This window comes from Xiphophorus hellerii, chromosome 5 (assembly GCF_003331165.1).
Source record: "Xiphophorus hellerii strain 12219 chromosome 5, Xiphophorus_hellerii-4.1, whole genome shotgun sequence".
NCBI classification, from domain to species: domain Eukaryota; kingdom Metazoa; phylum Chordata; class Actinopteri; order Cyprinodontiformes; family Poeciliidae; genus Xiphophorus; species Xiphophorus hellerii.
Window position 1 is genome coordinate 33,327,810 of NC_045676.1, and position 17,270 is coordinate 33,345,079.

The following is a 17,270-nucleotide window of genomic DNA, read 5'->3' on the forward strand; positions in this document are numbered from 1 at the left end:
AAAAAAGATTTTCTACACAATACAAATCAAAAAAGCAATTTCTGATGGAGACTAAATTGGGACACCGATACTTTATTAATCCCTTAGGGAAAATTGCAATTCCCATCTCCCACACTGCATCCAAACATCAAGTACTTAATGTTTTTAGTTTTTCAGTTCATTAACAGCCCAATCCTATAATCTCTCCATTTCTGTTAGCCCTCCTTCCAACCTCCAGTGAGGAGTTGAAGACTTTCATTTATTTACACTGCTTAACATTAGCTGCACATGGTTACAATATGATAACTCAGTATTTTAAGAGGTTTTCCCTATTTGAACATCTGATATTTAGCTTAGGTGCACATGAATCTACTGGGTATTTGAGGGAAATAAAAGACCTCTAAAATTCATAAAACTGAAGCAGAACTTGAACATATAACAAGACAATGACCTCTAAGTAAGTTAACTTTTGCTTAGTGGATTTTGACACTTGGTATTAAAGTGCAATTAAATCACTTTTTCAAAAGTTGAGATTAGACAGTATGAGAGTAGCTTACTTTTTTTTTTGAGTCTTCTTAATTTTTATTGTAGCAAAGTGAACATAACTACAAGTATTCTTTATAAATGCAGAGTGCATATTTCAGAAATTCCAGTTTTTCAAAATTAGAACTAATAGAAACTAAATGTGGAAGAGGTTAAATATGGAATAATTTTCTATATATTTGATTTATGATTTCATTTAAAGTTCCACTTCTGTTTTTTGAAGAAGAGCCTTTTAATTGCAAAGAGTAAAATGAAAGCAGAGAATTGCATGAATAATAAAGAACCAGAGACGGAGCCGAGTCGTTTGAATGTTTATTGTTATTCCCGCTGCGCACCTCCCTCCCTATGTGAAAGCCTAATCTGAAAGGAGGAGGAAACAGGCCACTATAACGCCACATCAGCACATTAATTGACAAGGCTACGCGTTTAGTCTCAACACCTTCACTCTGCATTGGTATGGCACTCTGTGTGGTCTCCAAGTAACACACTAGCACGATGAGGCCAGTTCTGACGAAACTCCAGCAGGAACAAGGTCCAATAAGCTGAGGTTCAAAGGTGGTGAGTCCAGAAAAAATAGGCATTATTACTAAATATCAAGTTCCACAGAAAAGAGAATGGGGTAAAGAGATTCTGAGGGACAAAAAGATGCAGCTTAAATATTTTCTCTTTTCCCTCAAGTGGCTGCTGATCCACAAGGCGTGTTGCTATGATGTTGAAAATCAAGGCTCGAGATGAACCTGAGATTCACAGTGAGGCCGTCGTCCTTCTCCAGTCAGATGCACTGCTGCTCTCCACTCCTTCCACACAGAAACAGATCAACTGCAAAACACAACATACCAAGACTGCTTATCTACTGCGCTTCTACAACGTTCAGGTTAGAACTTTTTAAGCCTATAGAAAAATAAAATAATGGAATTACCTTGAATATTTGCGTTTCTTTCCTACATTCTCATGTTTTGGTTGGTACCAATAAGCTCAGTGACAAGTAAAATATTTTAGACATTTCAGTGCAAAACATTTAAGTTGAACTGTACAGATCTAGATCAGCTCCAGGTCAACATCTGTACCAATTTTCAGATTAGGGTTCAATTATTCTACATTTTGATAGAATAGATAATAAATAATAAATAGATAAAACAAATGTTAAAAACAACAATTTTATAAGCTTGAACATATTCTGTTAAAATGTTTAAGCACCACAGATTTTTCCAAGTTCCTAACAGAACTGCTCCTTAGTTTTCTGAAGAGAAACTGAGCATTTATTTATCCGAGTTCTAAACCAGATCAGAATATTTGAATGATAAATATAATTTAAATAGAAATAATATGTTTTTGAAAGCATTTTTAAAGAGTTGTTTTTCTTTTAGAAATGAAAAAAAGGTAGTGAAAAAATGTAATGTTTTTCATTATTTTAACTTCCTTAACATTCTAGTTATATACACTGCTCAAAAAAATAAAGGGAACACTCAAATAACACATCCTAGATCTGAATGAAAGAAATATTCTCATTGAATACTTTGTTCTGTACAAAGTTGAATGTGCTGACAACAAAATCACACAAAAATCATCAATGGAATTCAAATTTATTAACCAATGGAGGCCTGGATTTGGAGCCACACACAAAATTAAAGTGAAATAACACTACACGCTGATCCAACTTTAATGTAATGTCCTTAAAACAAGTCAAAATGAGGCTCAGTATTGTGTGTGGCCTCCACGTGCCTGTATGACCTCCCTACAACGCCTGGGCATGCTCCTGATGAGGTGGCGGATGGTCTCCTGAGGGATCTCCTCCCAGACCTGGACTAAAGCATCCGCCAACTCCTGGACAGTCTGTGGTGCAACGTGACGTTGGTGGATGGAGCGAGACATGATGTCCCAGATGTGCTCAATCGGATTCAGGTCTGGGGAACGGGCTGGCCAGTCCATAGCTTCAATGCCTTCATCTTGCAGGAACTGCTGACACACTCCAGCCACATGAGGTCTAGCATTGTCCTGCATTAGGAGGAACCCAGGGCCAACCGCACCAGCATATGGTCTCACAAGGGGTCTGAGGATCTCATCTCGGTACCTAAAGCAGTCAGGCTACCTCTGGTGAGCACATGGAGGGCTGTGCGGCCCTCCAAAGAAATGCCACCCCACACCATTACTGACCCACTGCCAAACCGGTCATGCTGAAGGATGTTGCAGGCAGCAGACCGCTCTCCACGGCGTCTCCAGACTCTGTCACGTCTGTCACATGTGCTCAGTGTGAACCTGCTTTCATCTGTGAAGAGCACAAGGCGCCAGTGGCGAAGTTGCCAATCCTGGTGTTCTCTGGCAAATGCCAAGTGTCCTGCACGGTGTTGGGCTGTGAGCACAACCCCCATCTGTGGACGTCGGGCCCTCATACCATCCTCATGGAGTCGGTTTCTAACCGTTTGTGCAGACACATGCACATTTGTGGCCTGCTGGAGGTCATTTTGCAGGGCTCTGGCAGTGCTCCTCCTGTTCCTTCTTGCACAAAGGCGGAGGTAGCGGTCCTGCTGCTGGGTTGTTGCCCTCCTACGGCCTCCTCCACGTCTCCTGGTGTACTGGCCTGTCTCCTGGTAGCGCCTCCAGCCTCTGGACACTACGCTGACAGACACAGCAAACCTTCTTGCCACAGCTCGCATTGATGTGCCATCCTGGATGAGCTGCACCACCTGAGCCACTGGTGTGGGTTGTGGAGTCCGTCTCATGCTACCACGAGTGTGAAAGCACCACCAACATTCAAAACTGACCAAAACATCAGCCAGACAGCATAGGTACTGAGAAGTGGTCTGTGGTCCCAACTGCAGAACCACTCCTTTATTGAGTGTGTCTTGCTAATTGCCAATAATTTCCACCTGTTGTCTATTCCATTTGCACAACAGCAGGTGAAATTGATTGTCAATCAGTGTTGCTTCCTAAGTGGACAGTTTGATTTCACAGAAGTTTGATTTACTTGGAGTTATATTGTGTTGTTTAAGTGTTCCCTTTATTTTTTTGAGCAGTGTAGTATATATAATTCAATATGCAGATTTTTTATTTCCAATTTTATTATCTTTGTCTATTTTTCTTTACTAGTTGTATTATTGTTACCTTCATAGATAATATTTTTATTCAATTATCTTTGATTTGTTTCCTTTTTATTTTATATACTATTCTACATAAATTGACAATTTTTTAATATTTTTTAGTTTCCATAGCACTGTATATGGTCTATTTTGACGTTTTATATTTTGCATATTGATATATTACTTTACAATCTGGGTTTTCTATATCATTTCATAAATTACAGATTACCATTTAAATCATTTAAGATATTTGTATCCACTTTTAGACACTACATTGCAGTATTCCACACCAATTTAAAAATTATTCTGAGACACCAAATGTATTAGTTTATTTATTTTACTGTTTATGTGTATTATAGTTCAGATACCCAACTCAATTTGTTTTGTTTATTATAAGTTCATTCATTCTTCATTGTAGTTTGTCCATTCCTTCAGAACTCTGTTTTAAGTACGTCTCCTGCCTTGACCCTTGGTACTGATATTTCCTATATGTCATTGAATGCGACTGTTCAGTTGTTTTCCTGGAACGGGTCTTTTCGCGAGGCAGTGCTGTTTCGTTCTGCTGAGGAGCGTTAGGCACCGAGTGTGACACGCTGAGTTTTTGTGTGAAGGTAAATAAAACCTTTTTTATTCGCAAAGACAACTCCAGATGTCATCTGTGCCTGACCCAGCAACATTGTATTGATTTTTACTCATTTTTATTTTTCATTCTTTCCCAACCTAAGATATAAGAAGAAACCTGTGATGAAGCTTTTCAACCAGAAAAATGCATCGTTAGGATTATATCGTATTCATATCCTAAACCAATATTCCAGAAAAATAATCCTGGAATATTGGTTCCAGGATTATCAATACTGTTCATAATATTGGGCTGAATGAACAGGACCAACATGTGTAGCGGACTACAGATCTCCGAGGGGAATGATTTCTTCGTTGATAAAAAACTCAATAGTCTCCTCCTCCCAGTCGTCCACATTGCTGTCCAGCTCATCGGTGTCCACACCTGAAGACATGGCAACATTTTAAAGACTGAAAATCTGAGTGTGGGTTCAGTAAAATACCAGTGATTTCTGACCCCCTCTGAGCTCGAGGCGGAGGCTCTTCTGTTCATGATAGAGCTGCTGAGCTGCCTCCCGGTAGTGACGGTACTCCTCCATCATGGCCCTGCGCTTGTCCACCAGCTCCTGCTCTCACATGCGCATAAACACACGCACACACACACACAGCTTTATGAGAACTTTTAAACTTTTGTTTGACTTTCACAATCGACCATCCCAGGCATTACCAACCTGCCTGATTTCTTTAGGATTATTGCATGCATCAGCATGGTTTGCACTACTCAAATAAGGACATTTTTAATTGTAAAACTCACTCTTTTAAAGGGGCAGTATTATTTGTTTTCCAGGCATATAGTGCTATTTTGTAACTGCTTACCTTCAATTGTTAAAAAATTATATTATATTATACAGTACAGACCAAAAGTTTGGACACACCTTCTAATTCAATGGGTTTTCTTTATTTTCATGACTATTTATAAGGCAAGAAATCCCACTTACTAACCTGACAGGGCACACCTATGAAGTGAAAACCATTTCAGGTGACTACCTGTTGAAGCTCATCAAGAAAATGCAGAGTGTGTGCAAAGCAGTAATCACAGCAAAAGGTTGCTACTTTGAAGAAACTAGAATATAAGGGCTATTTTCAGTTGTTTTACACTTTTTTGTTTAGTGCATATTTCCACATGTGTTATTCATAGTTTTGATGCCTTCAGTGTGAATCTACAATGTCAATAGTCATGAAAATAAAGGAAACTCATTGAATTAAAAGGTGTGTCCAAACTTTTGGTTGTACTGTATATATAAAATTTGACTTAAAACAGGAAGTAAAATTTCTTTTAACACTAACAATAAGTGTCTTTTTTGGACACGGCAGCTCCAAGAAGGAGCTGAAGGTGGGCTAGGTCCACCCAGGTATTTTGCACAGCTGAAAGGTTACCATGGAGATGAAAGGATTTCTCAAACATGCATGAAAAAATGAAGAAAACACTCTATGGAAGGATTTTGATGAGGGAATAACATTATAACATTATGGGAAGCTCAGAAAAGTCCATTTTACATACTGCCGTTTTAAAAATAGAACCTGCAAAAACGATCCGAGAGAAAGACAGATTCATGGAAGACTACATTAATGCATACATAATCAGACGCACAGAGAGAGTCGGATGGCTCAAAGCTACTCTGTTTAGCCATGTCTTTCCTAGAAGAAGCGACTGAAGGAGCTAGTACTATCATCAACTCTTTAGTTGGTGGTGGCAGCTGGCCGCTGGTACTGAGCCCACTTCTGGATCTGCTGGAGCTTCCTTCCTGTTAAAGGAGAGTTTTTCCTCTCCACTGTCGCCCCCTGCTGATCCAGGAGGAGTGAATGCTGCAAATCAGTGACTTGATGTAATCTGTTAGGTTTCCTTAGGGTTTTTAAACAGCAACTACTACTGCTTCTCCACTCATATCCAGATCTGGAAATACTTGGATCAAATTTGATGCTTTTTCTAAAAAGTAGGAAATTAATACTACAAACCCTGCAATAAGCATAAACATCAGAAACAGTAATGAAAAAAAATCCAACCTTTGAGGCCTTGGACTGGCTCAGACGATCCTTCTGCTCAAAGATCTTGGAATATTTCTTCAGATCTTTTTTTATCATCTGTAAGAAATTTGACATTTGTAATCAACAGAAGGCTCGACTAAGGTTTAGCAGGTGTGTGTTGTCTGCATGAAGAAGATCTAGGATTGAGGTGGAAGCAAACCTTGATCTGATCTGAACTGAGCAAAGTGGGAGGTCTGGGCCTCCACAGCAGCTGACAGAAGCGATCCTTGTTGTTCTTCTGAAGCAGACGTCCTTGGAAGGTCCACAACCAGTACGCGTTGTCCACCTGAGCCCAGAGAGTGAAGGGGACGTTAGCGGAAAACAGGACTAGATCTGAGGACGTGTCCCCTGGTCTGCCAGCAGGAGGCGTTGCCAACCTTGTGGCTCCACCATGAGACGGAGGTGACGACGTATCGACCGGTGGGGTCCCACTCCACATCGGAGGCCATGTAGTGCTCTGCGATGTTCATCATGGTGCAGTCGGAGGTATCCACAAAGGCCAGAGCCCCGTTCATACTGAACACACACACACACACCGACAGGAAGGTGAGAACATCTGGAGGCATTCAGCAGCATTGAGGAGGAGCAGGGGTGCAAGCCTCAGAACAGATTTAGAATCAGGAGCTTAGCTCTCATATGAGGTGTCAGAAAAATGTTTGCTTTTTCATCAGCGGCTGCTTGAGTTTGTTTCACACGAAAACATTTTGACCTCTGACCTCCTAAGTCCAGCCAGCACCATGAATTGTCCCTGTGGACTCCAGAAAATACTGTTTGCCTGCTGCTTGTCGAACATCTCTGCAGACAAAACAGAACAAAAACACAAAGAGCTTTACACATTAGATAAGAATAGACAGCATTCTTCTGCGCATCTGTTGTATTTACTCACTTATGAGCTCGATCTTGCCATTGTTTTTGACATGATAGAAGGAGGCGTTGATTCTCGGGGACTCTCCATGGAGAACGGCAAATTTGCTGCCATTTGGCTCCCAAGCAAATGCAATGATGCTTTCTGCAAACAACAGAAGATTCACACATCAAAGTATAAATATAAAGACTACACTGTAGACTGACATGAAATACGTCTGCAGCTATCACGCTTTAAAACCTTATCTGAACAAACCCCTCAAACTGGGAGGGGTAAAAGACAAGCAGGATAAAGGAATAGACAGACCAGGGCCTGCACTTTTACAAGCCACAGTGCCATTCTGACTCTCACTCCAGCTAAATCAAATTTGTTCAGAAAGACAGAGCTACCAATGTAAAAAGCATACATAAAAAGCTGCAACCCTGCCACTTCAAAGGGGCATTCACTCAACTACTCTTAAAACTACGGGAGGGTTAAAACTCAGCTTATTGTTTATAGCTAGCTTCACTGCAGCTAAATATGACTTCTGTAAAGTATTTAGCTAACAGAAAGAGTGCCAAGCTGCCAAATAAACATACGTAAACTGACCAATAACATTTAGGATTAGAACATACATGTGCCCACAACCACAGACTCACACAGATGCAGGCTACGTACAAGATGTTTTGACACAAAATACAGTTTTTATCTGCAATGTTGTTAATAGTAAAGGGGGTTAGATAATAAAAAAAATAAAGGAACTTTGTCTTTAATTAAAAGAAAATTTCAAGGCTTATAGCCATACAGCTGCAGGCACTACTGGATTTACAATACCGATCATTGAAAAGTGCTCTTGAGTTATCACACAATTTCAATCTTATCAGTTTGATTGACTACTGTTTTGCCAGCAAGAAGAAACACGCATTAGCTGCACCTTAGCCGCAATGTTCAAAGTGTGGGAAAAAAGTAGCAGCTTATAGTCCAGAATTTATGATAATAATTTTAAATATCTACAGGTGGAAACTTGTCAAGGTGCACCAGTAAATCGTCCTTGATTTCCCTAATTTTGGGTGATCGGCTGACACATTTCAAGGAGACCTAATCAATTTCCACACAGGTCTGGAATCAGCCACTGTCCCTTCAGTCAATCCTGACAATCTGCACATGTGAGCTGCTGACCCCGACACATGTGGACAGACCAAAGAATGGAGAAATAATTGAAAAAGGAAAAGGTGAAAAACATTTAAGAACTTTTATTAGCCTGCCCTAACCCTAACCCTTCATGTGCAATTCCGCTAAAAAAAAATCTCACTTACAGCACAGTTTAGCTTTCTTCCCTTCACTTAGATTGTCTCCAATAGAATTTATATCAGACCAATCAGTGAATAGAAGGAGAAATTGAGAATGATGTTTTAGAATTGTTGTCTGCTTGCAGTTCTAGCAAAGGCAGTGGAGGAAGTGAAGGAAGCCGTTCAGTCCGTGTAGGCCATGCTTCTAAATATTGAATTAAAATGAACAGACGCCTAGTTTGGATCGGCTTTTCTCTCTCCACTGTGGAGAACGGTTGTTTACAGTGCAGGCAATGTCCGGTAAGCTTCTTAGTGTTGAACTGGCACATTACATACATCACGGGCAAACACTAGAAAAATTTAGAACCTCAACAGAGGCCATGCCTCCAGGATGAAATCATTTGTCAACAGCAGAGAGCCCATATCCCTCTGGACGAAGCAAAGAGTACAATAAGAGGTTTTTACCAAGATAAACTTATACTGACTAGGAAACCGTGTTAATTGATTTTTTGGAAAGAAGTTTTTCCAACCCCTGGAGTTTGTGCCTTTGTTCCTACCTTTCATCTCCACCACATCAACAGGAACTTGTTTCTCCCTCATTCTGAAAATTTCAAAGTTGGTAACAACGCCCTGTAACATGAAGACAGATTTAGATTTTTTCAGCTTATTTTTAATCCAAACAGGAGGTGCCTTCTTTTTAGGTACCTGTGTTCCTTTGGGAGTCCTGTCCACTTTCACGCACAGGTAATCCCCATTCCTCTGCCAGTGCAGCTTGCAGTCCACGACGTTGAACAGATTGCGGACACGGATCTCCTGGCGGGAAGGCAACTGCATCAGAGTCACTCTTGCAGGGATGTCCTTGTCCTCCGGTACCCAGAATGCAATGATGTTGTCACCAGGAGACCAAGAAAAGTCCCTGCAGAAACACACACACACACTCTCAATACGTGTCAAAAATCTGCAACAGCACCAAATAGTTGAAAAAGAGAGAAAGCTTACTTGATCCCATTGATCTTGAGACTTTTCTTGTCCAACAAGCCCATTGACTAAAACAATAAAAAAAAATAAAAATACTTTAGGATCACATCTAAAATATTTTAAAAATAAAACCCCTTATTTTGAGATTTCCTACTGGAGTTTCATAGATGCTCAGTGTATCTGTAGTCATCCTTGCAAAGAACTTCCCATCATGGCTCCATCTGAAAGCAGAAATCTACAGTTAGCCCGACTGTTCCTGCTGAAATGATGGCAGCCTGATAAGTGCTGTACTGACTTGAATATGGGCCAGTGAGCTGAGCTCTCACAGTGGAAGCCTCTCTTCTTCTGTCCTGTCAAGATGTCCCAGATGATGATGGCCTGTGGATCCTCCTTAGTGTCCAACAACGGACTGAAGGTCACTACGTACCTGACAGGCAGCAATACACACAAAATAAAGGTTAAGACCACCAATCATGTTTACAGTGAAGAATCTCACATACCTGCTCGGCCCAAACACACAGGACTCCAAAGATTTACTGAAATGAGTCTTTAAAGGTGTGGTTCCACAATGCTACTAAAAACCTTCAGTACCTAGAATCCCTTGCTTAATCTCCCATGCCTCAACATGCTGTTCATAGAAGGGATATCTGCTGATGCTGTGCATGTTGATCCTCCTCGATTTTGCAATCCAAGAATATTTCTGCCAAATGGATTGCGCACTACAAATATTATTTTTCTGATAAGTTATTAATCTGTTAACTTTAGGGCTGTTGTAAATTAATATTTTAGTAATCGAGTATTCTAACGATTAATCGCGTAATCGGATAAGAAAAATGTGAAAAAAAAATATTGGTAAATCTAACAGCAGTGTTACTATTGGATATCAACATCAGTCCAATTTTCATACTTGAGCTTCCTGAACAATTACTTTTATGTAGTTTAGAAAATTAACCTGTAAAAATAGAAGCCCTCTTTCTAAGTTAACCTGAAGAAAAGTTATACAAAAATCTGAAATTATATTCAATTTAATAATAAAGAGGCAGGCTCACAGACACAAAAGGTCTATAGTTTATGTATTCATTTTCAGTCAATTTAATATATGTACTTTCACCTTGTCCAGCCATCTGTAGCTTTTGTGTCCATGTTAGTGAAGGGATTTGACTTCTGCGTTTGTCACACTCAGAAACTCATCTACCAGCTACGTACCGCCATGATGCGCTCCGCCACCCATTTGTGCGATGAAATGAAATGAAATTTATTTTGGGGTTTGTCCATAAAGTTACACTTACGTTAAACATAAACTACAAGAACAGCCGCCCACAGTATTCAGTCTATCTGCTCACCTGTATAAATACACCTGTAGCACTCCTCGCTGCCACTAGGCAGCAACTCTGGGACGAGAAAGGCTGCTGTACTCCAGGCATCGCGCCAGTCAATTTAAGTCAATTTATTAATCCCCCCAAAAATAACAAAAACACAGACCTTATCATCAATCAAAAAATTCCTCCCAGACTAGAGGTGTGCCGATTGATCGGTCACCAATCATAATCGGCCGATTTTCGTGAAAAAGTGAACGATCGGTGATCGCCAATCACTGTCTCTTGTTGCCGATCACACAAACTGATCACCTGTATCTCACTTCGCAGCCTGCCTGTCCAGCTTATCTCTTCTTTCCCTCAAACTGCGCCAGCGCATGGCAGCAAATCCTAAGCAATGTCGTGTGGAACTATAACGCTCTGAGAGTGAATGGGGACGTTTGCGTGTTGAGGTGGAAAATTACCTCGGCGGTGCATGCACGTCAAAATGCATCAACAACGAATCTAATATGACATTTAAAAAACAAGCATTTGACGGAGTTTGGCTACATCGAGGCTCAGGACAAAAGGACAGCCGGAGCGGCCAGGCAGCAGGTAAAGCAGCGCACAACTACTAACACTCACCCGGAAGAGCATGACGGTCAGAAAGCTAAACAAATAACCCAAAAAATAATTTAAGTCTTCGAGCTGGTGGTGTAAGATGCTGGTTCTGCTCCCCCTGTTGCTACGCGCTACTGGGACATAACATTTCACACACGTGGCGCTGCTCAAGCTCCACCCGGCAGTGAAGTCACACCGAATGTCTGCTTAAAGCTGCAGCATGTAACTTATACTAAGTTTTTACATATGTATTAAAACTTTCGCTGTCCTAACATAAGACTTATGATATACAAGAGAGATAATCTGAAGAAAAATAATCAATCTCCTCTGCCTCCTCCTGGCATTCTGCAGAATTACTCAGCTCAGACAGAAACAACCAATCAGAACCAGCATTAATCAGCTGGCCAGTTATGATTTAGTAACTCAGGATTGTTTATTTTGATGGTTGTTATGCTGCCAACACTTAGTTTTCATCAACAATTCATAGGCGGAAATGAGAGCACTGAGCAACACAAATAATGACCCGGCCGGAACACGGTGCGCCACATAATAAAACATAGTTAGGCCTGTCGCGATAAACGATAAATCAATTAATCGTACGATAAATTAAAACTATCGACGTCATTTTAATTATCGGCACTATCGTCTCTTCCGACCTTTTTCTCTTTCAGCTAAAGACACTGAATGAAAAAAGGCTCAACTCCAGTGCTCTCCACTGACCCTCCCTTCCTCATTTTACTTAGTGTAATGCCCAGCGCACACGAGCTGACGGCCCATTTTCAAAACCTGACAGATCACACATTAGCCGACAGAAATCCTAGGTATAACTGTTCGATCGGGTTCGTTCCTGCCGTGTGGTGTCCAACAATGGGCACAAAATAATGGCTACAAGTCCAGTGAACTAATTTTAAAACCAGGCATTAATCAATGCTTTACTACAATCTACCTGCAATGCATGTTGCTAGTGTCAGTCCTGACCGAATGAAAATCATTAGAACCTATTTACGTCACGTTAACGAAGAACAGCTGAAAAGTTACCGGGTTTATCAACTGCGGTAGCAATTTCGCTCCAACTCCTCCTCTTGTCATTTCTATATTCTTTGCATGTTGAATAAACATTAATGTTGTTTCCACATATTATCTCCAATGTCTGCTGGACTTCGGGTTGCACCGTGTCAGCTGTTTGGGATTCCCCGACGTAATTTCCCCTCAGAAAGCACTGAGGAGAATCCGCGCTTTCTGATTGGCTGCCTGTCACATTCAACAGGTTGTGTTAAAGCTCCCAGTCGGGAAAACCCCTGATTTGGATCAGAGCGACAACGATGATCTACCGATCAACGTTTTAAGATTGTCGTAAGGGGAAAAATAGGCGCAAAAAATCATGTAGTGTGAACTATTGCATCAGGTAGTCGATGTGCCCATCTTCTCTATTTAAATCTAATTATTACTGAAGGGCAACATAATATACAAACTTCATAATCTGCCTTCTTTTGGTTGAATGCAGTATTTATTTCCACTTTGGCTTTATGTTTAGTTTTTTTTTTCAAGTGAGTTTTTTGTTAATGGAGACTGAGAATCCATTTTATTTTTGTTTTTGGTTGTTTTGTTTATTTTGTTTATCAGCTCCAGTGTTAAGTGTTCTTTTGAAAATAAAGTGTATCTAACTTTGGCAGGAAATTGCATGCATTATTACGTCATTTACATTAAATCAGTTTAAAAAAGTCTTCAAACAATATTATCGTTTATCGCAATAATTTTTGAGACAATTAATCGTTGAGCAAAATTTGCTATCGTGACAGGCCTAAACATAGTTTAACGAAGCTTTGAGGCAGATTAATTTTCCCCCAGGAATTTTAATAATCGAGGTACTCGAATCATTCGAGGAATCATTACAGCCCTTGCTAACTTAGCTGGGCTGTAATGATTCCCTAGTGAGAATAATTGATGAGAATTTCAAACAATCTTTAAACTTGGTCATTGGTGCAACCTCAACCAGCTTTAGAGTGGGTTAAAGAATGGTGAAATAAGACTAGCTTGCCATTCATTTCACAATAATTTATAGAAGTCTCATCATTTAGGTAATATCTGCACTATAATTGGGTGATTTTAATAACGTAATGCATGTGCTGATCACAGCTAAGAGGAGATTAAGGGTTTAAGGGAATAAAGCTTCAAGTTGCAAACACTCTGGGTAACACTGTTAAGAGACACGCCTTTAAAAGTGACTGACACAAACCCAGGGTTCGATTATTTCTACTTAATCCAAGTACACCTCGCTGCAGCAAACAGGAAGGGGCGGGACGGACCACTGTCAGTCTCACACCTTATTTGGAAATGCGACCATTGCACTCTGGAAGTGAAGGGGGCGCTATTTCCTATGTTATCCGCGGTCTCCCGTTTTCTTTTTTTAATCTGTGATACATCTTCACCTTTAGGAAGGATGTTCACTCTCAGCATGTATTTGAACTTCTCTCTTTTGTTTACTTCAGCAGAGCTCACAGTTTTTTAACAGATTCTGTAGCTTTCGGTGAACTTCTAAATCTGCTCCCTAGTCGCATCTTTTCGGGCCTGATACTGCCTCTAGTGGCGTGAGGATGGTAACACAACTAATCTAATTACATTACTAAATCAGAATAGCACAAAGTCTTTATTATTTACTATTAATTTTGGCCTTACTGGCACCGTAAAAAGATAAATTAGATTTCAGAGACTCAACTCTGACCTCTGAACCTATATAGATTACCTCTCACATGGTGAGAAGTCAATGAGAGATACGCCTTGATGGCTGAACCTCTGGATCTGCTTGAACTTCTCTCCACCCCACAATGCAATGCCTCGCTGGTGGAAGGTTGCCAGGTAGGTGCCTTTGGGAGACCAGCGAACGTACGTCTCTGTCCAGCGCTGCATCCAAACACAAACAGTTAAGGCTTCTGCATGTTCCACATCCTGATAATCTCCACCTTACATGAAGCTGTCGGGTAACTCACCGCTCGCTCCTCAGCCAAGATGGGATCTTTAGCATCATTTGAGAAGATGGCTGTCCTCTCTCCAGCTTCATAGATGACACTGTACTGGTCACGGCAGTCTGAGTCCTCAATCCAGTGACGCATATTACCCTGAACAGGAAACCAGAGATAAGAAACCAAATTAATTTCCAAATAAACTGAGATCGAGAGATAATTGAGTAAAACTCACAAAATCTTTAAATGGCTGTTTCTCTGGAGCCTCCCACTCATCACTGATGTTCATGTACCTGAAACCAAAAGTAAAAAAAGAATGGGCTTTTAATTAATGTTATAATGATAGATCTCTGCCTGCCACTCTATTGACTGATGTCACATACTTGTCAAAGTCAGTGAAGAGGTTAACTCTGAATGTATGCTGTTTGTCCAGTTTGTAGCCATCTGCATTCTTCACCGCCTCCACAGCCTGAGTGGGGGCAGCATACTCCAGAAAGATGTATCTACAAAGAGCAAGAGAGCGTTTCATGTCTTCAACTGGCACGAAAAGCAACAAATCAGGCAGAGCAGGGAGCTCATGGGGTCATACCCTTTGGTCATGCCGTCGGCTTCCGGATAAAACTCAGTTGTGATCTTGCCGAACTTGGAGAAGATCTTGTGTATCACATTCTTGAGTTTTTCCAACCGCTCCGGCCCCACCTGCGGGACGTTGTCCACCACTACCACCGAGTCAATCCCGTCAGCCTCCTGGGGTTTCTCCCGTAAAATGTCCTCCAGAAGTTCTGACAGGTTGACACAACATAATAAGAATAAGAATAATTGGAGAGCAAGAAAGACAGAGGAGTAGGACTGACTTATCTGTTCAGGCAGAAAACATCTGCACTACTTCAGCCTGCTGCTTCACAACCTGCTGACTTTTCATTTATTCCACAAAACAAACATGAAGATTTTTATGTATTTTTTGACAGCCACCATTTAAATATGCATAGCTTTAATAAATATCATATCTACAATGTTTTTTAAAACTATATTACTCCCAAAAGCTAATTGGGTCAAACCCATACTTTAAGCTTCCTCATTCCCATTTCATACCAACATACTTCCATTTCCAAGTACTCAACAATCAAATATTATTTTACTACCTAGGATATTGAGCATTCATTAAAGAAGCAATCAAAGAAATGTTAAATTCTTGTTTTAGTTTGACAGTATATTACGATTCAGAAAATCTCATAATCCAATTTCTTTGAATTGCAGTTCTGATTTCTGTTTGGGCCTTCTGACTATGACATAGAAATCATGACAGCAAATAAAACCAAAATAAGTATGAGCAACCTCCTGCTGGCAGATATAATTTATTTAAGCTAGTTAATTACTTTATAAAAAACTTCTTTAAATTATCTTAATCAAAGTGTTTATTCTGGTGGCCCGGGCTCATTTTCATACTCAAAACTTGGGTATAAAAAGACTTAAACACGGTAAGAAAGGCTGGATTGAAATTTAATCAAGTAAACAACATAAAGCTAAGTTTACTTTATAAGTTCATAACTAAGGTGAAATTTTAAGGATTCACAAATCAACTGACAAATTTTTTTCATTGTTTGACATTGATCAACGGTCAATACGTCAAGCATAAAAAACTTTTTTTTATACACCAAAACTAGATTTTAGTCGAGAAATGCAGCAACCAACACCATGTATTTTCATGCACAAATGAATTAATGCATTTTAGCTAAATGCTGGGAAAACATTATTTGATCCTTGATTTACAATATAATAATCTTATAATTCCCTACATCAGAAGGAACCTGCAGCATAGTCGCTGCCAGAAAATCCTTAAACACCGAATCTCTAGCAAAAATCCAATAGAAAAATTCTTATAAGAAAATTATTCCTGCGATGGACTAGCAACCTGTCCAGGGTGACCCCACCTCTCACCCCAAACGTTCGCTGGAGATAGGCACCAGCACCCCTCCCAACCCCACTAGGGACAAGGGTGTAAGAAAATGGATGGATGGAAGAAAATTATTCTTACGCAATTTTATTTTCAGTCACAATAATTTATTACATATCCATTCTATAAATACACTTAAACTAAAAACAGACTCTTAATGCACAAATACCATTGCCCCAAGTCCAAGTGAGACTCTTTTACTATAGCTCTATTTAAGAGATTTAATGATTCAACAGCTTGATGATATTAAAGGCTTTTTCCTGTAATAACACCTACTGCCAAACACAAAGATGTCACAGGTGTAAATAGATGGAGAACAACCGAGTTTAGAATGATTAAAATTAAGTTAGTATATTTCATGTACTGCGTAAACGGCTGGTTATAAACCTTCACAGTTTTAACTAAATAGGTCAGAGCACATTTTACATGCAGAACAAACCCCAGGGTTGCAATCTGAAGTGTCACCAGATGTTTCATTACATCATATGAAAGGAAAGTTACAGTTTTTATTTTTGGTGTTGATTTCTACATCAAAGATTTATCAAGACTTACAAATATAACGTATAATGGGTTTAAATAAAAAAAGACAACTACAACGTCAGAGCGAGGGGCTGTGTGGGGTCTGCGTGAGGCTAAAACGGTCGTTTAAGGGAGTGAGTCCTCAAAGAGAATGACGTTTCAGTTCAATAAGTCAAGACTGAACATTATTATAAAAATATAACTATTAAGTTCCAGTAAATTAAATGTGATATAGTGAGGTGTCTGAAAATTTAGGTAACAACACAGTTGATCTCTCAGCTAACAATTAGCAACAGGCCAGAAAGCCGGCATATTTCCTGCCGCTGCTCACCCTCATCCTCGATGTCATCCTCGAAGTCCTCCGGGTCGCTGAAGGAGGGCTCCTCCTCCTCGTACTCAGGGTCGTCCACCATAGCCAATGTATCTTGCATTTACCAGGGCAAGAGATCAAATGTCTGTCAAAGAGGGAACGGAATTCCTGGAAAACGTGAGGCTAACGATGCTCGGCCGGTACGGCACCATGTGCGAAAATGGACGAAGAGGCGGAAACGGAGCGCCGGAAGCGGCT

At 40.2% G+C, this 17,270-nt stretch overlaps 1 protein-coding gene and 1 non-coding gene across 3 annotated transcripts; both read right to left on the bottom strand.

Annotated features, from left to right (window-relative positions):
* Nucleotides 1-821: 821 nt before the first annotated feature.
* Nucleotides 822-17,251, bottom strand: eif3ba (eukaryotic translation initiation factor 3, subunit Ba). 2 transcript variants are annotated; one of them, XR_004339204.1, is made up of 20 exons: nt 17,034-17,251; nt 14,819-15,011; nt 14,613-14,732; nt 14,465-14,522; nt 14,257-14,385; nt 14,013-14,170; nt 9,649-9,780; nt 9,508-9,574; nt 9,375-9,421; nt 9,081-9,291; nt 8,933-9,005; nt 7,129-7,251; nt 6,959-7,037; nt 6,620-6,758; nt 6,403-6,528; nt 6,222-6,299; nt 4,675-4,783; nt 4,490-4,602; nt 1,267-1,341; nt 822-869 (listed from the first exon to the last, which is right to left on the bottom strand). XR_004339204.1 is itself a non-coding variant. In XM_032562066.1 (19 exons), exons 1-18 carry the CDS (start codon nt 17,131-17,133, stop codon nt 4,502-4,504), a joined length of 2,043 nt encoding a protein of 680 aa, XP_032417957.1. In that variant the 5' UTR covers nt 17,134-17,251; the 3' UTR covers nt 876-1,341; nt 4,490-4,501. The 2 variants fall into 2 exon arrangements, 1 of the variants encoding a protein (XP_032417957.1); XM_032562066.1 differs by lacking the exon at nt 822-869 and having other exon boundaries at nt 876-1,341.
* Nucleotides 6,838-6,918, bottom strand: LOC116720862 (small nucleolar RNA SNORD60). Its single transcript, XR_004339476.1, has one exon. It is a non-coding gene; the product is annotated as a small nucleolar RNA SNORD60 (small nucleolar RNA).
* Nucleotides 17,252-17,270: the final 19 nt, after the last annotated feature.

Excerpts from the sequence above, each read along its gene's own strand:
- eif3ba (XM_032562066.1), bottom strand. The coding sequence starts at position 17,133 with ATGCAAGATACATTGGCTATGGTGGACGACCCTGAGTACGAGGAGGAG. Across the intron at positions 9,781-14,012 it reads GACTTCTCACCATGTGAGAG|GTACGTAGTGACCTTCAGTC; the intron begins GTAATCTATATA and ends GCTGCCTGTCAG. Across the intron at positions 9,006-9,080 it reads GGACTCCCAAAGGAACACAG|GGCGTTGTTACCAACTTTGA; the intron begins GTACCTAAAAAG and ends TTCATGTTACAG.